Here is a 12,885-nt window from a genome sequence, read left to right on the forward strand (position 1 = left end):
TTTAAATCTGTGGAAGAAAAGAAAGTAAGGGATTCGTTTGAGAAAACAAAGTCGACCTTCAAATAACCTCTACAACGGGGTTTCAACGTCATGTTGGTCATACCAAGCGATAAAGAATCATTGTTTCCCGGCATTGTCGTCGATTATCGTACTTATAAATAATTTACATCCATGATAAATATTGTTTTTCAGATCTACTAGGTGCAATCCAGTGCCTAGAAAATAATGCCGGAATTTTCGACTCTGACTTTTCACGTCGCAACGGGAAAATTAAATGAAGGGCACGATCGAGACCACTACTCAAATATCTTAAATGAAAAAAATATTTTATTTGCTTTTAGTTGGAAATCTTGAAACTCGTGAAGTAAGTCGCAAGAATCAATTCCGCTTGGTTGTTTTATCGGCGTACAATGGCCACATAGTTGGATTTACCAGAAAATGACTTACTATAAAAATATTAGTCATTACTCAATTCAGAACACATAATAATACTGATATCTCGACTGATATATTGCACGTCTCGGACGTGAAGCGGGGGAGGTTGGGTTCTATTATCAGTCTAAGATTTCTTGAGCTTCAATCATTGTAACTGATTTCATGCAACACTTACATAATGAAAACAAGTTCACTAGAGACAAGAGTCCATCCAGCAATTTCGATTATCTCAAAACGCACAGCTGCCATCGGTGAGCGCCATTCAACGATCCTTGATTTTTTTGATATCACCGATCGACAAGATTCTTGCCACACGGTTTCTCTATGCTATTTTTTACTTTACTATACACCCTGATTGTGAAACACAAATTATTTTGTCTCTGACATCCGTTGATTTGTTGTGGAAGTCAGTCACGATTGTACCGTATTTTCCGCTATTACTACGGTCGAATTGCATCAAGTTTCCATTTAAAACAGTATTAAATTGTGAGTCTAGCGTATATAACAACATCAGCGAAAGAGGTGTGCACTTTTAGATTTTCCACATTTTTTTCTTTATCAATATTTTTTTGTCCATGTACATTTAACTCATTGTTAGATTCGTCTATTCATTCGAAGCTGGAACGGGCCAGCTAGTTAGCTACGAAAAGTTGAATCCCGTTGAGATAAATTGGAAACAGCCGATCGCAAGAATAAAGAGTAAACTTGGAGATGTACCAGCGACTGAATTATCCGATTCGGATGCCCTTCTGATGATATCGGCTAAAAACTCCATTTCTTGTACATGCCAAGAATGCTCCATTTTGAGTGACGGGTCGGAATTATTTCCAATTCTCAAGTAGTTGTCCTCCTCCGCAGAGTAAGCGTTCCATGAGCTTCCATTAAGAGCCGATGCCGTTGGGATTCTGTAATGCACTTCGTTACAGATTTTCCCAGAACTAACATTCAGATTTTTCACCACCGACACGTTATATTACCCATTGATCGCAAATGACGTCCACAATTCTACCATGCTCTGCATCATCTCTTCATCGGAGTTCATACTTGTTTCTGATTCGGTTCCTAAGGGGAAAGTAGGAAATAGATATATGAGATCATCAGCATGCGCAACGCCGAAGTTCTCCGGAGAGCCGGTAAAGGACAAACTGAAGCTGAAGGCGCCTCGGTACTCAAATGCGTAGAAATATTGCGGACTGTTAACCACCGCAACGTGTTGTCTGATGCCATTCAAAGCTGGATAGAAAAAGTCAATGCCGCTGATGAATAGCGATAATCTGTCAATGAGCTGAAATGACGAAAAAGTAATATTCGATGATCATCAGGATCAGATCGGACTCATAAAACTGTGATCCAATCTTTTGTTCCTACCACTCGGAGGCTTCCTGAAAAATCGTCGTTGAAGTAGTATGACTTGATGGCATCCACCACAGCTTTACCGGTTTCAGTATCATACGACACGCCAACATGCGAAGCCAAGACAGAGTTGATATTTTCAATCGTGGAACGTGCTATCTCCTCATTCCCGTAAGCCCCTGCATCGTTTAGAAAGCTCGTAATAAATGAGATCTTCAACCACGGTGAAGATTTGAATTGTTCGTTGAGTGCAATCTACTTGATGCCTTGATGGCTCTAGTTAGTATTTTGTAACATGAATCTTTAACGTATTTCAGTGTTCTGGAAATCAAGACAAGACAGAGGAAAGACTACTTAGGTTACTTGCCTCCGAGCAGTACAATCGCTTCGTCTCGAACGACACCAGTGAGCCAAGGCAAATCGCGTATCTGCCCATTGGCGTATAAATGAGCTGGACTGTCAACGATAAAAGCGTCGTCGATGCCAGACTCAATAGTTGGTATCCATTCGCCAGAAGTATAGTTCACGTATGCATCCAAAATCATTGACAAGTTGCCAGTCCTCAAACAGGAAATCAGAGCATCCGAAGTGTCACTCGAACAACCGGCATATTCACCGAATTGAAATCCCTGAATCCCACTTTCATGTAAGGATCGGCAGGACCGTGGCGCAACAGCCGATCCGCTCTGCGCGATGAATTTATGAAAGAGTTCTATGGATGAAAAAAGATACTCGTTCGGTATCCTGATCAATAGCAGGTATTCTATGATCGCTAATAAATTCAATTATTCTCACCTTCCGTGGAAGGTGACAAACTCAAAAAGTGGACAGAAGCACCACCAGCACTCTCGCCGAATATTGTCACATGGTCAGGATCTCCACCAAAATTTTCAATGTTGTCCTGTACCCATTTCAAGGCGAGGACCTGATCTTTGAGTCCCCAATTTCCGGGCGCGACTTCGTCACCAGAACTTAGAAATCCAAATACCCCTAAACGGTAGTTGATAGTCACCAGAACAACGTCTTTGTCGAGGATATACTGCGGCCCATACGTTAAAGATGAGCCACTTCCCTCTTTGTATCCTCCTCCGTGAACGTACACCATCACCGGGAGTAAGGATGATATATTGTCATTCGCAAGCTACATATTTCGTTCATCAATTGGTAATGATTTAATGGACAATGATGAATATTTCCGATTGATTGGACTTTATGAATTGACCAAATCACCTGCGGTACGTAGACGTTCAAATACAAACAGTCCTCCGCCCCAATGAACTGATTGGACGAACTTTGAAGGCAGCTGTTTGCGTCTCTCGTGGCGTTCAGAATTCCGTCCCACTTACCTGCTGGTACAGGCTTTGCGAATCTAAAACGCAATATTTATTGATTTTGTGGAATCATTTAACGGACCGTCGAGCAAATAGATTATGGTTTTTTGTCAATGTCTTCGCCGTTTTTGGTCCGATACAATTGTGCTTTCCAACATAACGTAGCACAAGTCTGGCACGACTTGGCCAAATTATTCTTAAACATTTCGAAAATGACGGAGCTATGTTCGCGAACATTAGGATTCGGGGGTCTAACTTGACAAAAGTTACCTGAGTGGCCCAACGGGTGGTTCTGCGTAAGGAATCGCCAAGTATGCCGAAATATCTCGACCACGATAACTTCTTAGGGTAATACCCTGCAAAATCCCCTGCGAAATCTCTATCTGACTCTGCGCAACGCTTGTGGAACATAAAATACTCATCAAACACCACAGAAACAGACCCTTCAGTTGAACACGAAACGCCATTGCGGATGAGTGTTGCTCTGCAATTCTTAGAAGTCATTTTACATTTGTTAGGTTGCAGGTTTATGTCACGCAACAATAATTGATCATCCGGATGAAGTAAGATTGCTACGGATTTTATTGATATGCCGATGCGCAAATTTTATAAATTCACTATACTTACAACGATGTTGGGTTTATAAACAGGTAAGTTTTTTGAACGGTTCCTCCCGGTAAAAAAATTGCTGCGTAACTAGGTACTCATCATTTATGTATCATATTCATTGTAGCAGATTAAACTATGTCATATCTGTGTATACTGATATCACTCATCTAGATAAATTCGATTTGACAAGAATCGATCGTCAATCTAATTTTCAATCTACATCATTGCCAATATTCCATCATCAGTTCGACATTGGGTTGTCTTATCAATGAATTACATATTCATTTGTTCAACACAGTTGGAAGACGACGTTTTTATATGCTTCAATTTCATCTACAAACGCGATCAGCTTTCCTGTTTAGTGAACACCATTTCGCCGATAATGTCTGCTTTGGCATAGATGCACCTGTATAAAATGACATAGATCATCCAGAGAGTGTCACACACCGAATGGCAAAAAATGTTGGTTGCTTGTCAGAAATATCACAAAATCTGTGAGATGGTTTGTCGTGGATAAAACATGAAATATCAAACGTGTCTGTACACATACCAATTTATCTTGAGATACAGACTAGAAAGTGACATCATTCGAATTAAGATCATTATAGATAATTGCATTGTTCTGATAAGGTATTAAGATTTACAGATACTTTCAAAAGAAATTCCGATAATTTATTATTCGAAGAATGATAATCAATGAATTTCCCTGATGTCCCCCTTTTCGGAAATCAACCCGTTTATAGTTTTTGCGTGAATGTGTCAATTGAAGTTACAACTGCCGCATGCCGCAACGTCAGAAATTTCACACGCACAAACCCCTTGTGTTATGTTGATCCATCAATCTAGTGGATAGCCGACGGTACAAGGTTTGTTCAAAATTGTTAAAAGCTATCTTACTTTGATCTGATGTACAAACAGAGCGTGCTGTTTGAACACATGCCGATTAAAAAGTTTATAAAGAGACCTGAGGACACAATTTTGGTTTAATTCATCAGCCAATGGCATGTGCACTAGGTACTGCAAGTCATGGCTGTGTTAGTTGTAATTCGATTCATTTCAAAGATTTGTACATTATTTTGTGTATCTGACAATTGATTGCCAAGTTCTAAAGATTTATGAGTTTCGACAAACTTGGTGGGTTGACACAAGTAGCTATCGTGTCGTTAACTGTACTAGTTTGGAAAATTGTCGCGTTACAGATCTGGTTCATTTTTTCATATCATCTCGAAAAAAATGTAGAAAAAAACTTTACCACTTGACTGACCGAGTCCCCATATCGTTCGTGTTTGTATATGAAGCACCGGTTATCTGATCTATATCATTCTAGCTGGTCTAGAAAGTTATTTCAGTCTGTTAAATCGGGCCAAAAAGTTATTGTTAGTCGTTTGATTTCGCCTATTTCTCACGGTTCTTATTTGGATCTGGTTCAGGTTACAAATAACTATAGGTGAAAGTTATTCCTGATGATTTATTTATCAGTTGTGTTGGACAAAAATATGTCAGATTCAACTCAAATCATAGCATAAAATATATATAGTCTTTACAAAACGTTCGATGTAACCGTAGATATTCTGTAAGAAGGAAAGTCGTCTTGGAGTTGAATCAGTGAGGGTGTTTTTCTTCGAAGTGGTTTGCAGCCTGTTCCAAAATTGCATTCGTTCTGGGAGGAAGGAGTGCTGCATCTCAACCACCAGATCCGAGTTATTTCCTATTAGAAGATAGTTATCGTCCCTGGAATACGGTCTCCAATATCCGGTGGCATGTGGGTTCGTAATAGATGGGGTTCTAGGATAGAAAATAATTATACAAAAATCTGGATAACCTGATCATTGCCAGTATGAAATCTAGATTTTGATGGTGCAGTTAAATAGCTCACCCATCCCTTGCAAAAGACGTCCATAATTTCACCATAATGTCCACCATTTTGTAATCCATGGCGCTCATTTCTTTGCCAAACTTTGCAAGTTCGGTTTCCGCTATCGGAAAGAGATACACAAGGTCGTCGGAGTGAGCTACACCGATGTTTTCCGTTGATCCACCAGTAAATTTATAGGTATAACTATAAACGCCTCGATAATGAAAGTTATAAAAGTATTCAGAGCTGGTAGCCCAACGGAACCGTTGTCGAAGCGCATTGTAGCCCGGAAATATGTACATATGATCACTGACCAGTTTTGTAAAGTTCGACAGAAGCTGAAAAAATATTTATGAATTGACATTTTGAAGTTTGTGATAAATGATTATTGATTCAATATTATTGATTTACTTCGTTTTATTTTGAAATGTTTTGGATTGCTTATTCGTTGATCCGGTTATTGTAGGAAGAATCAAGTAGCACTCACCAGGGACCTCTCTGCAGTTAAATCATTCAAATAGTACGCTTTCAAAGCTTCGGTGTAAGCCTTTTCATCATCGACACAGTCATGGTATTGTAATATATGAGGCATGAGTTCTTCCGAATTATCGAGAAAGTATTCAAACAACTTTTGGTTCTCGTAGAACTCTGAAAATTAGAGGTCCACATGAAACTGTCAACAAGTGAGGCCGTAACGTACATTGTTTGATTGATTTTTTCACCTGTGGAAATATCTGCATTCCCACTTTTAATTTCGTTGAATTTCTCAAAAATAAGCGAACCAAAAATGAGATACTAACTTGCAGTGAGAATAAGACCTTCATCTCTGACCACGCTAGTGATCCAAGGGAGATCTCTGATTTGTCCAGTTGCATAGAGATTCTCGGGTGTGTCTACAAGAAATGATCCTTCGATATTAGGTTCCACCGTCGGTCCCCAAATTATGTCCGGAAATTGTTCCCATACGTAGAATAAGTGCTTTGTGTTGACGATCGTCGAAGCATCCAACTTCTTCAGGCACCTGATGAGTAATACGGATGACCCTGTTGGGCAACCGAGAAACGTTCCCAGTTGGTTTGCACGTTTGACATACGTCGCTATTGGTCGAAAACTTCTGATGGAAAATGCCGAGCCACTTGTCGTTATATAACTACGGAAAAGTCCTATCCGTGAACAGAAAACATAATGACAGAGCGCAGTTAAATGGACAATTCTTCGAATGAAATGCTACAATCAACGCGAATTCACCTTTCGTAGATTTCGACAGGGTCAATAGTTCGACTGTGCCCGCACCCGTGCTTTGCCCGCAGATAGTGACCTTTTCTGGGTCACCACCAAATTCGGCGACATTCTGCTGCACCCATTTCAAAGCTAAAGTCATGTCTTTTAGGCCATAATTTCCTGGCGCGTATTTGTCACCGGTGCTCAAAAATCCCAATACGCCTAGCCGATAATTCGGAGTTATTAGAACTATATTTTGGTCCAGCAAATATTTAGGAGAGAACGCTGCGGAGCCGCCGTTGCCTCGTTCGAATCCCCCACCGTGGATGAATACCATCACCGGAAGTAAGGAGGATCTCCGAACTGAATCAATCTACATAACAAACGAACATCAACTTCAATCATCGTCGGTTCACATGACAAGCACTCCACTCCGGGGCATACGGTACCCTGAATAACTAATTACCTCTGGTGTGTAAACATTAAGATACAAGCAATCTTCGTCCCCGATGAACTTGTCTCCAGAGAGCTGAGGGCATACATTCGGGTCAGTGCTGGCATCCAAAGTTTCATTCCAAGCATCAGCTGCCAATGGACTTTCGAATCTGTATGATTATCGTAATGCTACATTCATTATTTATCGCCATGTTTAATTACCATTCGACTAAAAATTTCAACCATATGCAGACTTTTTTGATATAAAATTCCTCTAATGAGGAATCCATTGATTGATCCGTTTTAGTGTAATTCATCTGATGATAAAATGTATGACTATTCTTGTATCGCACCTAAGATGTTCAATTGGAGGTTTGGCATAAGGTATACCCAAAAAGGCCGAAATCGATCGGTTTTGTCTCGTAACCAAGATGATGCCCTCAAGAGTCCCCTGACGAATCGTCAACTTCGGCCGTCCAGCAATTCGATCACTTGCGTCCGGATCATTGTGGGATTTAATTTCACTCGTCACAAACGATATGCTCAACAAATAAACCACTACGAAGTAGTTTCTGGATATTTGCGATCGCATCGTTGGATAATTATTTCGCAACTGCCACACTCACAAGTGCGTTAATCGAACCCCACTTTTTTCTAACACATACCAGGATTTCGTGTATCCGAGATTACAAACTCGTTTGCGACGAAATCAGTGTCTCTGTTAAGCCTTATTTTGTATCACTAAGTTAACGACGTTGCTAAACAACCTCTGTGAATGTAAATTATCTTTCAGAAGATTCTTCGTTAAAAGCGATAGGTATGAACTTATAATACTCGACTGCGTCAACGGGATAAAGCGGTAATGCTAATATTGCTAGTAATGTGGATAACTAGCATTGCTCTCATTACAAAAGTTCGATTAGAATACCATTACCAACTGGGTGATAAAAATATAAAACCCCATCATCAATACGCGACAATATTGACTGACCTTGCGCCTAATTATGACAGATAGTGAATCAATTTATCACGTAACGTCAAGTACAGAGAAAAAACTCACACGCGCACACTAAATTGCTTATGATTAACTCACACGGTATTCCAGATAACGGGATTGGCATCAACGTAAAACATAAATTTTCATGCGTGTTTAGCAGAATACGAATGGAACATGCCGGCGGATTAAAAAACTGATCGTTCGAGCGACCCGCTTCAGAGATATACACAGAGGTCAGCGAAACATTGTGCACCCAATTTTTATGCCCAAGCGGGAATTTAAAAAACAGTCGAATATGTTAGCTACTAATGTCTAATACCAACCGTCTTAGGATACAGCCTTGGCTGCCAGATCGACGTTCGCAATTTCAGCTGACGTCACAATCTAAATATGATCAGGTTCTGTTGTAACAGGTGAAAGATGCGATACAAAAGCAAACTTTGATAATTAGGGTGATATGTAATGGAATAAAATTGATCAGCCGTATGAGAAATTCATGTGTTGACTGAAATTTTATAAAATTATGAGCGTAAGTTAGGTTTTAACAGCTAAATTGAAAATCGGAGTATGTTGGCTATTCGCGAAACAAATTCCGATAATTGCGTATTCGCAAATGGCGTGCGCAATTTCACGCCGACCGCTCTGTATATTAAAAAATACGATCAAAGCACGCTTAAACTACTGCTCTTCTTATCTGCAGAGGGAATCAAAAATTAGCTGTAAAGTAGTAGACCTCAAGCAGAATAACTTCCTCAAATTATACAAGGAAGTTCAACAACTGATGAAAATGCAAGTTACACGGATGAATGGTTAAACAAAATATGCGTTTATTTCTTCAACATTTGGACATTTCGTCATTTCAACTCCAGTGACAACTGATCAACATTTTTGCAGTAACCCGAATATCAGTGACGCGGTAGTCGAAGTGTTGATCAATTCAATCAAAGTAATCTTTGATTGATCCTAATCTGGGATGTCGAAGACTTTGAGATGAATGATTAGTGACAAACATAATCAATGAATAGATGATATTTATGAAATACGCGCTTTTCCTAATGCAAGTTAGTTACATTTGACGGCATAGTCTTCCTTGATCATGTCGGCAGCCTTTTCAGCAATCATAATGGTCGGTGCATTGGTATTGCCCGATGTGATTACCGGCATTATCGAGCAGTCGACGACTCGAAGCCCCTGGACTCCGTAAACTTTGAGACGTGGGTCTACTACAGCCATAGGATCGTCGGCACTTCCCATTTTGCAACTGCAACTGTGGTGGTAATCCGAATTCGTGTAATATCGAGCATGACAACGAAAGTAGTCGTCAGAAGGGAAAGTGAATTGGGCGCACTGAGGAATGAGACTGGGATTGGGGCGTGCGTTTAACTTTTTCATGGTTGGAGTTTGGCTGAATGAGTAGGCTATTTTTGCACCTTCCACCTTGAACAGAAAAATGCTCATCAAATATTTGGCCAAAACTAAGATTTGTTTGTTTATATAAAACGAAATAACCGACGTACCAGAATTTTCATGTCATATGGGTGCGAAAAGTATTTTGGATCTATAATCGGCATGCTTTCGGGATCAGCATTTCTCAACTTTATGTATCCTCTACTCTTCGGGCGTGCGGGTTTAGGATTTATGCCGTAAGTATAAGGGTATCCGATGATCTTATCGAATAAAGGCGCAAAGATTTCGTCCTTCACCCCTTTGATATTTTTGGAAAGAAAACCACCACCCGCGCTGTCTCCGCCGTTAAAACTGAACTGAATATCCGGATAATCTCCAGAGGGGTCTGCATAGCTGTATGAAAAAAAGTCCACGTGAATTTTCATAAATTTTCATTCCGATGAATATTTACAACCCTGACTGTCGATGAAAGAACTTACATAGAATTGACAAATCCCGTCATTTGGAGTGGAGATGTTCCGTACATCGGGCCACTTTCATCGGTCAAGAATTTTTTTATATTCGAAAAAAGTGTGGCATTCGATCTCAGAGAAATCGGGGCATCGTACAAATACACTATACCACCCATGGATGCGTGATCCTGAAGATTTTTACCAACGCCAGGAACATCCTTAACGAGTGGTATTCCAACCTCCTCGAGGTGCTTTTTTGGTCCGATTCCCGAAAGCATGAGAAGCTGAGGTGACTTCACTGCACCCGCTGACAAGATTACCTCATTTCTGGCATAAACATTGTAAAATTGATCACCACGACGAAACCGTACACCGTAGGCTCTCATCGTATCCTTATCCACGAGGATCTTGTGTACCATGGAATTTAAGCTAACGTGAAGATTTTTTCTGTGCGTTATTGGACGTATGAAAGCTTTGGCCGAGCTGCATCTCAATCCGTCTTTGAGGGTACCGTGCGAATACATGAATCCGGCCTGCGACTCTCCGTTCACATCTGTCATATCGTATCCCATCTCACGTGCAGCTCCTAACACGTAATCCGTCAAGGGATTCGTGTACTTGTAACGCTCGATTGAAAGGTAACCACCCGTCCCATGATATGGAGATTTTCGGAATTCGGGAATCGTCATGTTCTCGGATTTTTTGAAATATGGTAAAATATCGTCGTAGCCCCATCCGGGATTTCCCAAGTCCCTCCAGGTATCGAAATCTCTCCGATTACCGCGTACATATAGCATAGCATTGTGCGAGCTACAGCCTCCGAGTACTTTACCTCTGTTCCAGACGCATTGGTTGTTATTCATTGCTTTACAGTACGACGAAGACGGTTTAGTTTTGAATGGCCAAGTGTACCGAGTTAATTGAAGATACGAATGAATAGATGGTACGTCAGCTATTTCTGGTTCGTCTTCACCGGCTTCCAGCAACAAAACCGACCAGTTTTTATTCTCCGTCAATCTATTGGCTAATACACATCCCGCAGATCCACCACCGATTACAATAAAGTCGTAGGTATCGTAGAAAGATTCCTTGGGAATATTTTTCACTCTGTTCTCACGGTCAGTTATATCTGGTCGAAGCAGATCTATTAATATTTTGAAGAAAACGAGGAATCCCAATCCTGGTCCACTGGATAAGGCAGCGTTTAGAGCGGAAAAAGCGCAGTTGACGTCCATTTCAAAATTTTGCCGGATAAGTCTCCAGTCGGAAACCTCAACCAATTTTCGGTCACCTTTTTATAAGAAGATTCAACGCGAATCGTGTGTGCAATGTTTAATTCATCGATGCAACGCTCTGTCCACGGTACAATATTAATTGAAAATGTGCAGTTTTCAATTTCCCGACAAGTTATAAGATTAACTGATTTCCACCTCCTAGGTATAGTCTCGACCTTGACCTGACCTCGACATCCATCAAATAACCATTAAACAGTTATTTGATAATCGTCTCGAGGTGACATCTTGAACAATCATCATTTTGACTACAGCTATTTGTCACCTCAACGTTCCGAACGAGATTAAATATTCGCATTTTATCTACTGTAAAAATGGCATGTGCTTTTGTAGTATACGTGACACAAGTTGACAAAAGAACGAGGGAATTTTTGTTCGATTCGAGTAGTGACAAATATTGCATTGGTCTCTTTAGTATTCGGTAATGTAGATCAAGGTTGTTTTTGGCATAATAATACTCATTGTCAGTGTAGAATTTTTGCCCGTCGCGTTCGTCCATGCGGGTGCATGCCCTACAGTTCGATGATCAAAGACATATGTGTAAGTAGTTATCGGATTCCAAGTATGCATGTCCCTCTATTTAAATAAAAAAATCTTGTACCAAAAACAAATGCAAGGGGGGAGTTTTTTAATATTCAGATTATAATAACAATATTACAACATAAAGTTCGACGCAGTAATAACAAGGGAACTTCGTTATTTTGACGATTCAATTTTTGTCGCACAGATGTTCTGCTCGGACAAATAATTGACATGGTTGTCTGCTGACATAAAAAATCCAGATAGCATATACGCAAATTATACTCATTCATAGCGCATAATCGTAATCATAAATATTATCATACCATTTTTCAATCAATCAATATTTTTCAATCATATAATTCCAAGTTTCGAGTTTTTGAAGATTTGATATTTGACAGTTTGTTTTTCGGGTTTCTTCGTTTCTCAATTCGTGAATCATTGTCCTAAGTATAAAATCGAGAAATGACATGCTCTTTTTTTGACTTGAAATTACAGTTGAGTTGCCAGCACCGTAGCGCTTTGTTGTGAGACGTCACCTTCGGGGCCGAGCAGAGGTGACGCCCCACAACAAACCGCGCGCCCGTGGCTACCTGACTCCAGCTAACAATAAGCTCGGGCTCTCTCGTAGACCGAGAAATACGAATATTTCGACCCATACATGGATTGCGACGAATCAAAGTGGGTCTACAACTAAAACCAATCGATATGTCTTAATTTTTCTGCTTCCAACAGCGAATAATCGATGATTACTCGATCGACTGCATGAGTAGATGATTTTGGCTTTCAGATTTGGATTCCTCAGCTGATTATATGTGAGATTACTCTTGAAGAACCAAAAAATAATTCGATTTTTGAGCAAAAAATAAATCATGTTTTTAATTGGGTTTAATACACTTTTCTGACGTATTTTGACCTCAGGAATCCGAATCTGGAAGAAAAATTGATCCATCTCTAAAATTGACCGAGTTATCGCCAA

The 12,885-nt window shown here is 40.1% G+C and overlaps 4 protein-coding genes across 6 annotated transcripts in view; 1 reads left to right on the plus strand and 3 right to left on the minus strand.

Moving 5' to 3' along the window:
• LOC105683396 (flotillin-2) overlaps positions 1 to 12,885 on the plus strand; it is a 135,377-nt gene that overhangs the window by 100,254 nt on the left and 22,238 nt on the right. The window lies entirely within an intron of this gene.
• On the minus strand, positions 310 to 3,886 carry LOC112695006 (esterase E4-like). Its single transcript, XM_048649759.1, has 8 exons — positions 3,747 to 3,886; positions 3,390 to 3,611; positions 3,019 to 3,157; positions 2,584 to 2,929; positions 2,156 to 2,500; positions 1,804 to 1,967; positions 1,413 to 1,720; positions 310 to 1,340 (listed from the first exon to the last, which is right to left on the minus strand). Exons 2-8 carry the CDS (start codon positions 3,584 to 3,586, stop codon positions 1,076 to 1,078), a joined length of 1,764 nt encoding a protein of 587 aa, XP_048505716.1. The 5' UTR covers positions 3,587 to 3,611; positions 3,747 to 3,886; the 3' UTR covers positions 310 to 1,075.
• Positions 5,183 to 8,553, minus strand: LOC105683376 (esterase E4-like). Of its 2 annotated transcripts, none has more exons than XM_048649751.1 (8): positions 8,333 to 8,553; positions 7,593 to 8,008; positions 7,271 to 7,409; positions 6,832 to 7,177; positions 6,384 to 6,746; positions 6,071 to 6,231; positions 5,605 to 5,921; positions 5,183 to 5,513 (listed from the first exon to the last, which is right to left on the minus strand). In XM_048649751.1, the coding sequence occupies exons 2-8, from the start codon at positions 7,829 to 7,831 to the stop codon at positions 5,234 to 5,236; spliced, it is 1,845 nt and encodes a 614-aa protein (XP_048505708.1). In that variant the 5' UTR covers positions 7,832 to 8,008; positions 8,333 to 8,553; the 3' UTR covers positions 5,183 to 5,233. The 2 variants fall into 2 exon arrangements, with proteins under 2 accessions (XP_048505708.1, XP_012251342.2); XM_012395919.3 differs by having other exon boundaries at positions 8,231 to 8,553.
• LOC112695007 (glucose dehydrogenase [FAD, quinone]-like) lies at positions 9,042 to 12,539 on the minus strand. The gene is made up of 3 exons (XM_025746925.2): positions 10,123 to 12,539; positions 9,754 to 10,036; positions 9,042 to 9,673 (listed from the first exon to the last, which is right to left on the minus strand). Exons 1-3 carry the CDS (start codon positions 11,328 to 11,330, stop codon positions 9,299 to 9,301), a joined length of 1,866 nt encoding a protein of 621 aa, XP_025602710.2. The 5' UTR covers positions 11,331 to 12,539; the 3' UTR covers positions 9,042 to 9,298.

The sequence above is a fragment of the Athalia rosae genome, chromosome 2 (assembly GCF_917208135.1).
Source record: "Athalia rosae chromosome 2, iyAthRosa1.1, whole genome shotgun sequence".
NCBI classification, from domain to species: domain Eukaryota; kingdom Metazoa; phylum Arthropoda; class Insecta; order Hymenoptera; family Athaliidae; genus Athalia; species Athalia rosae.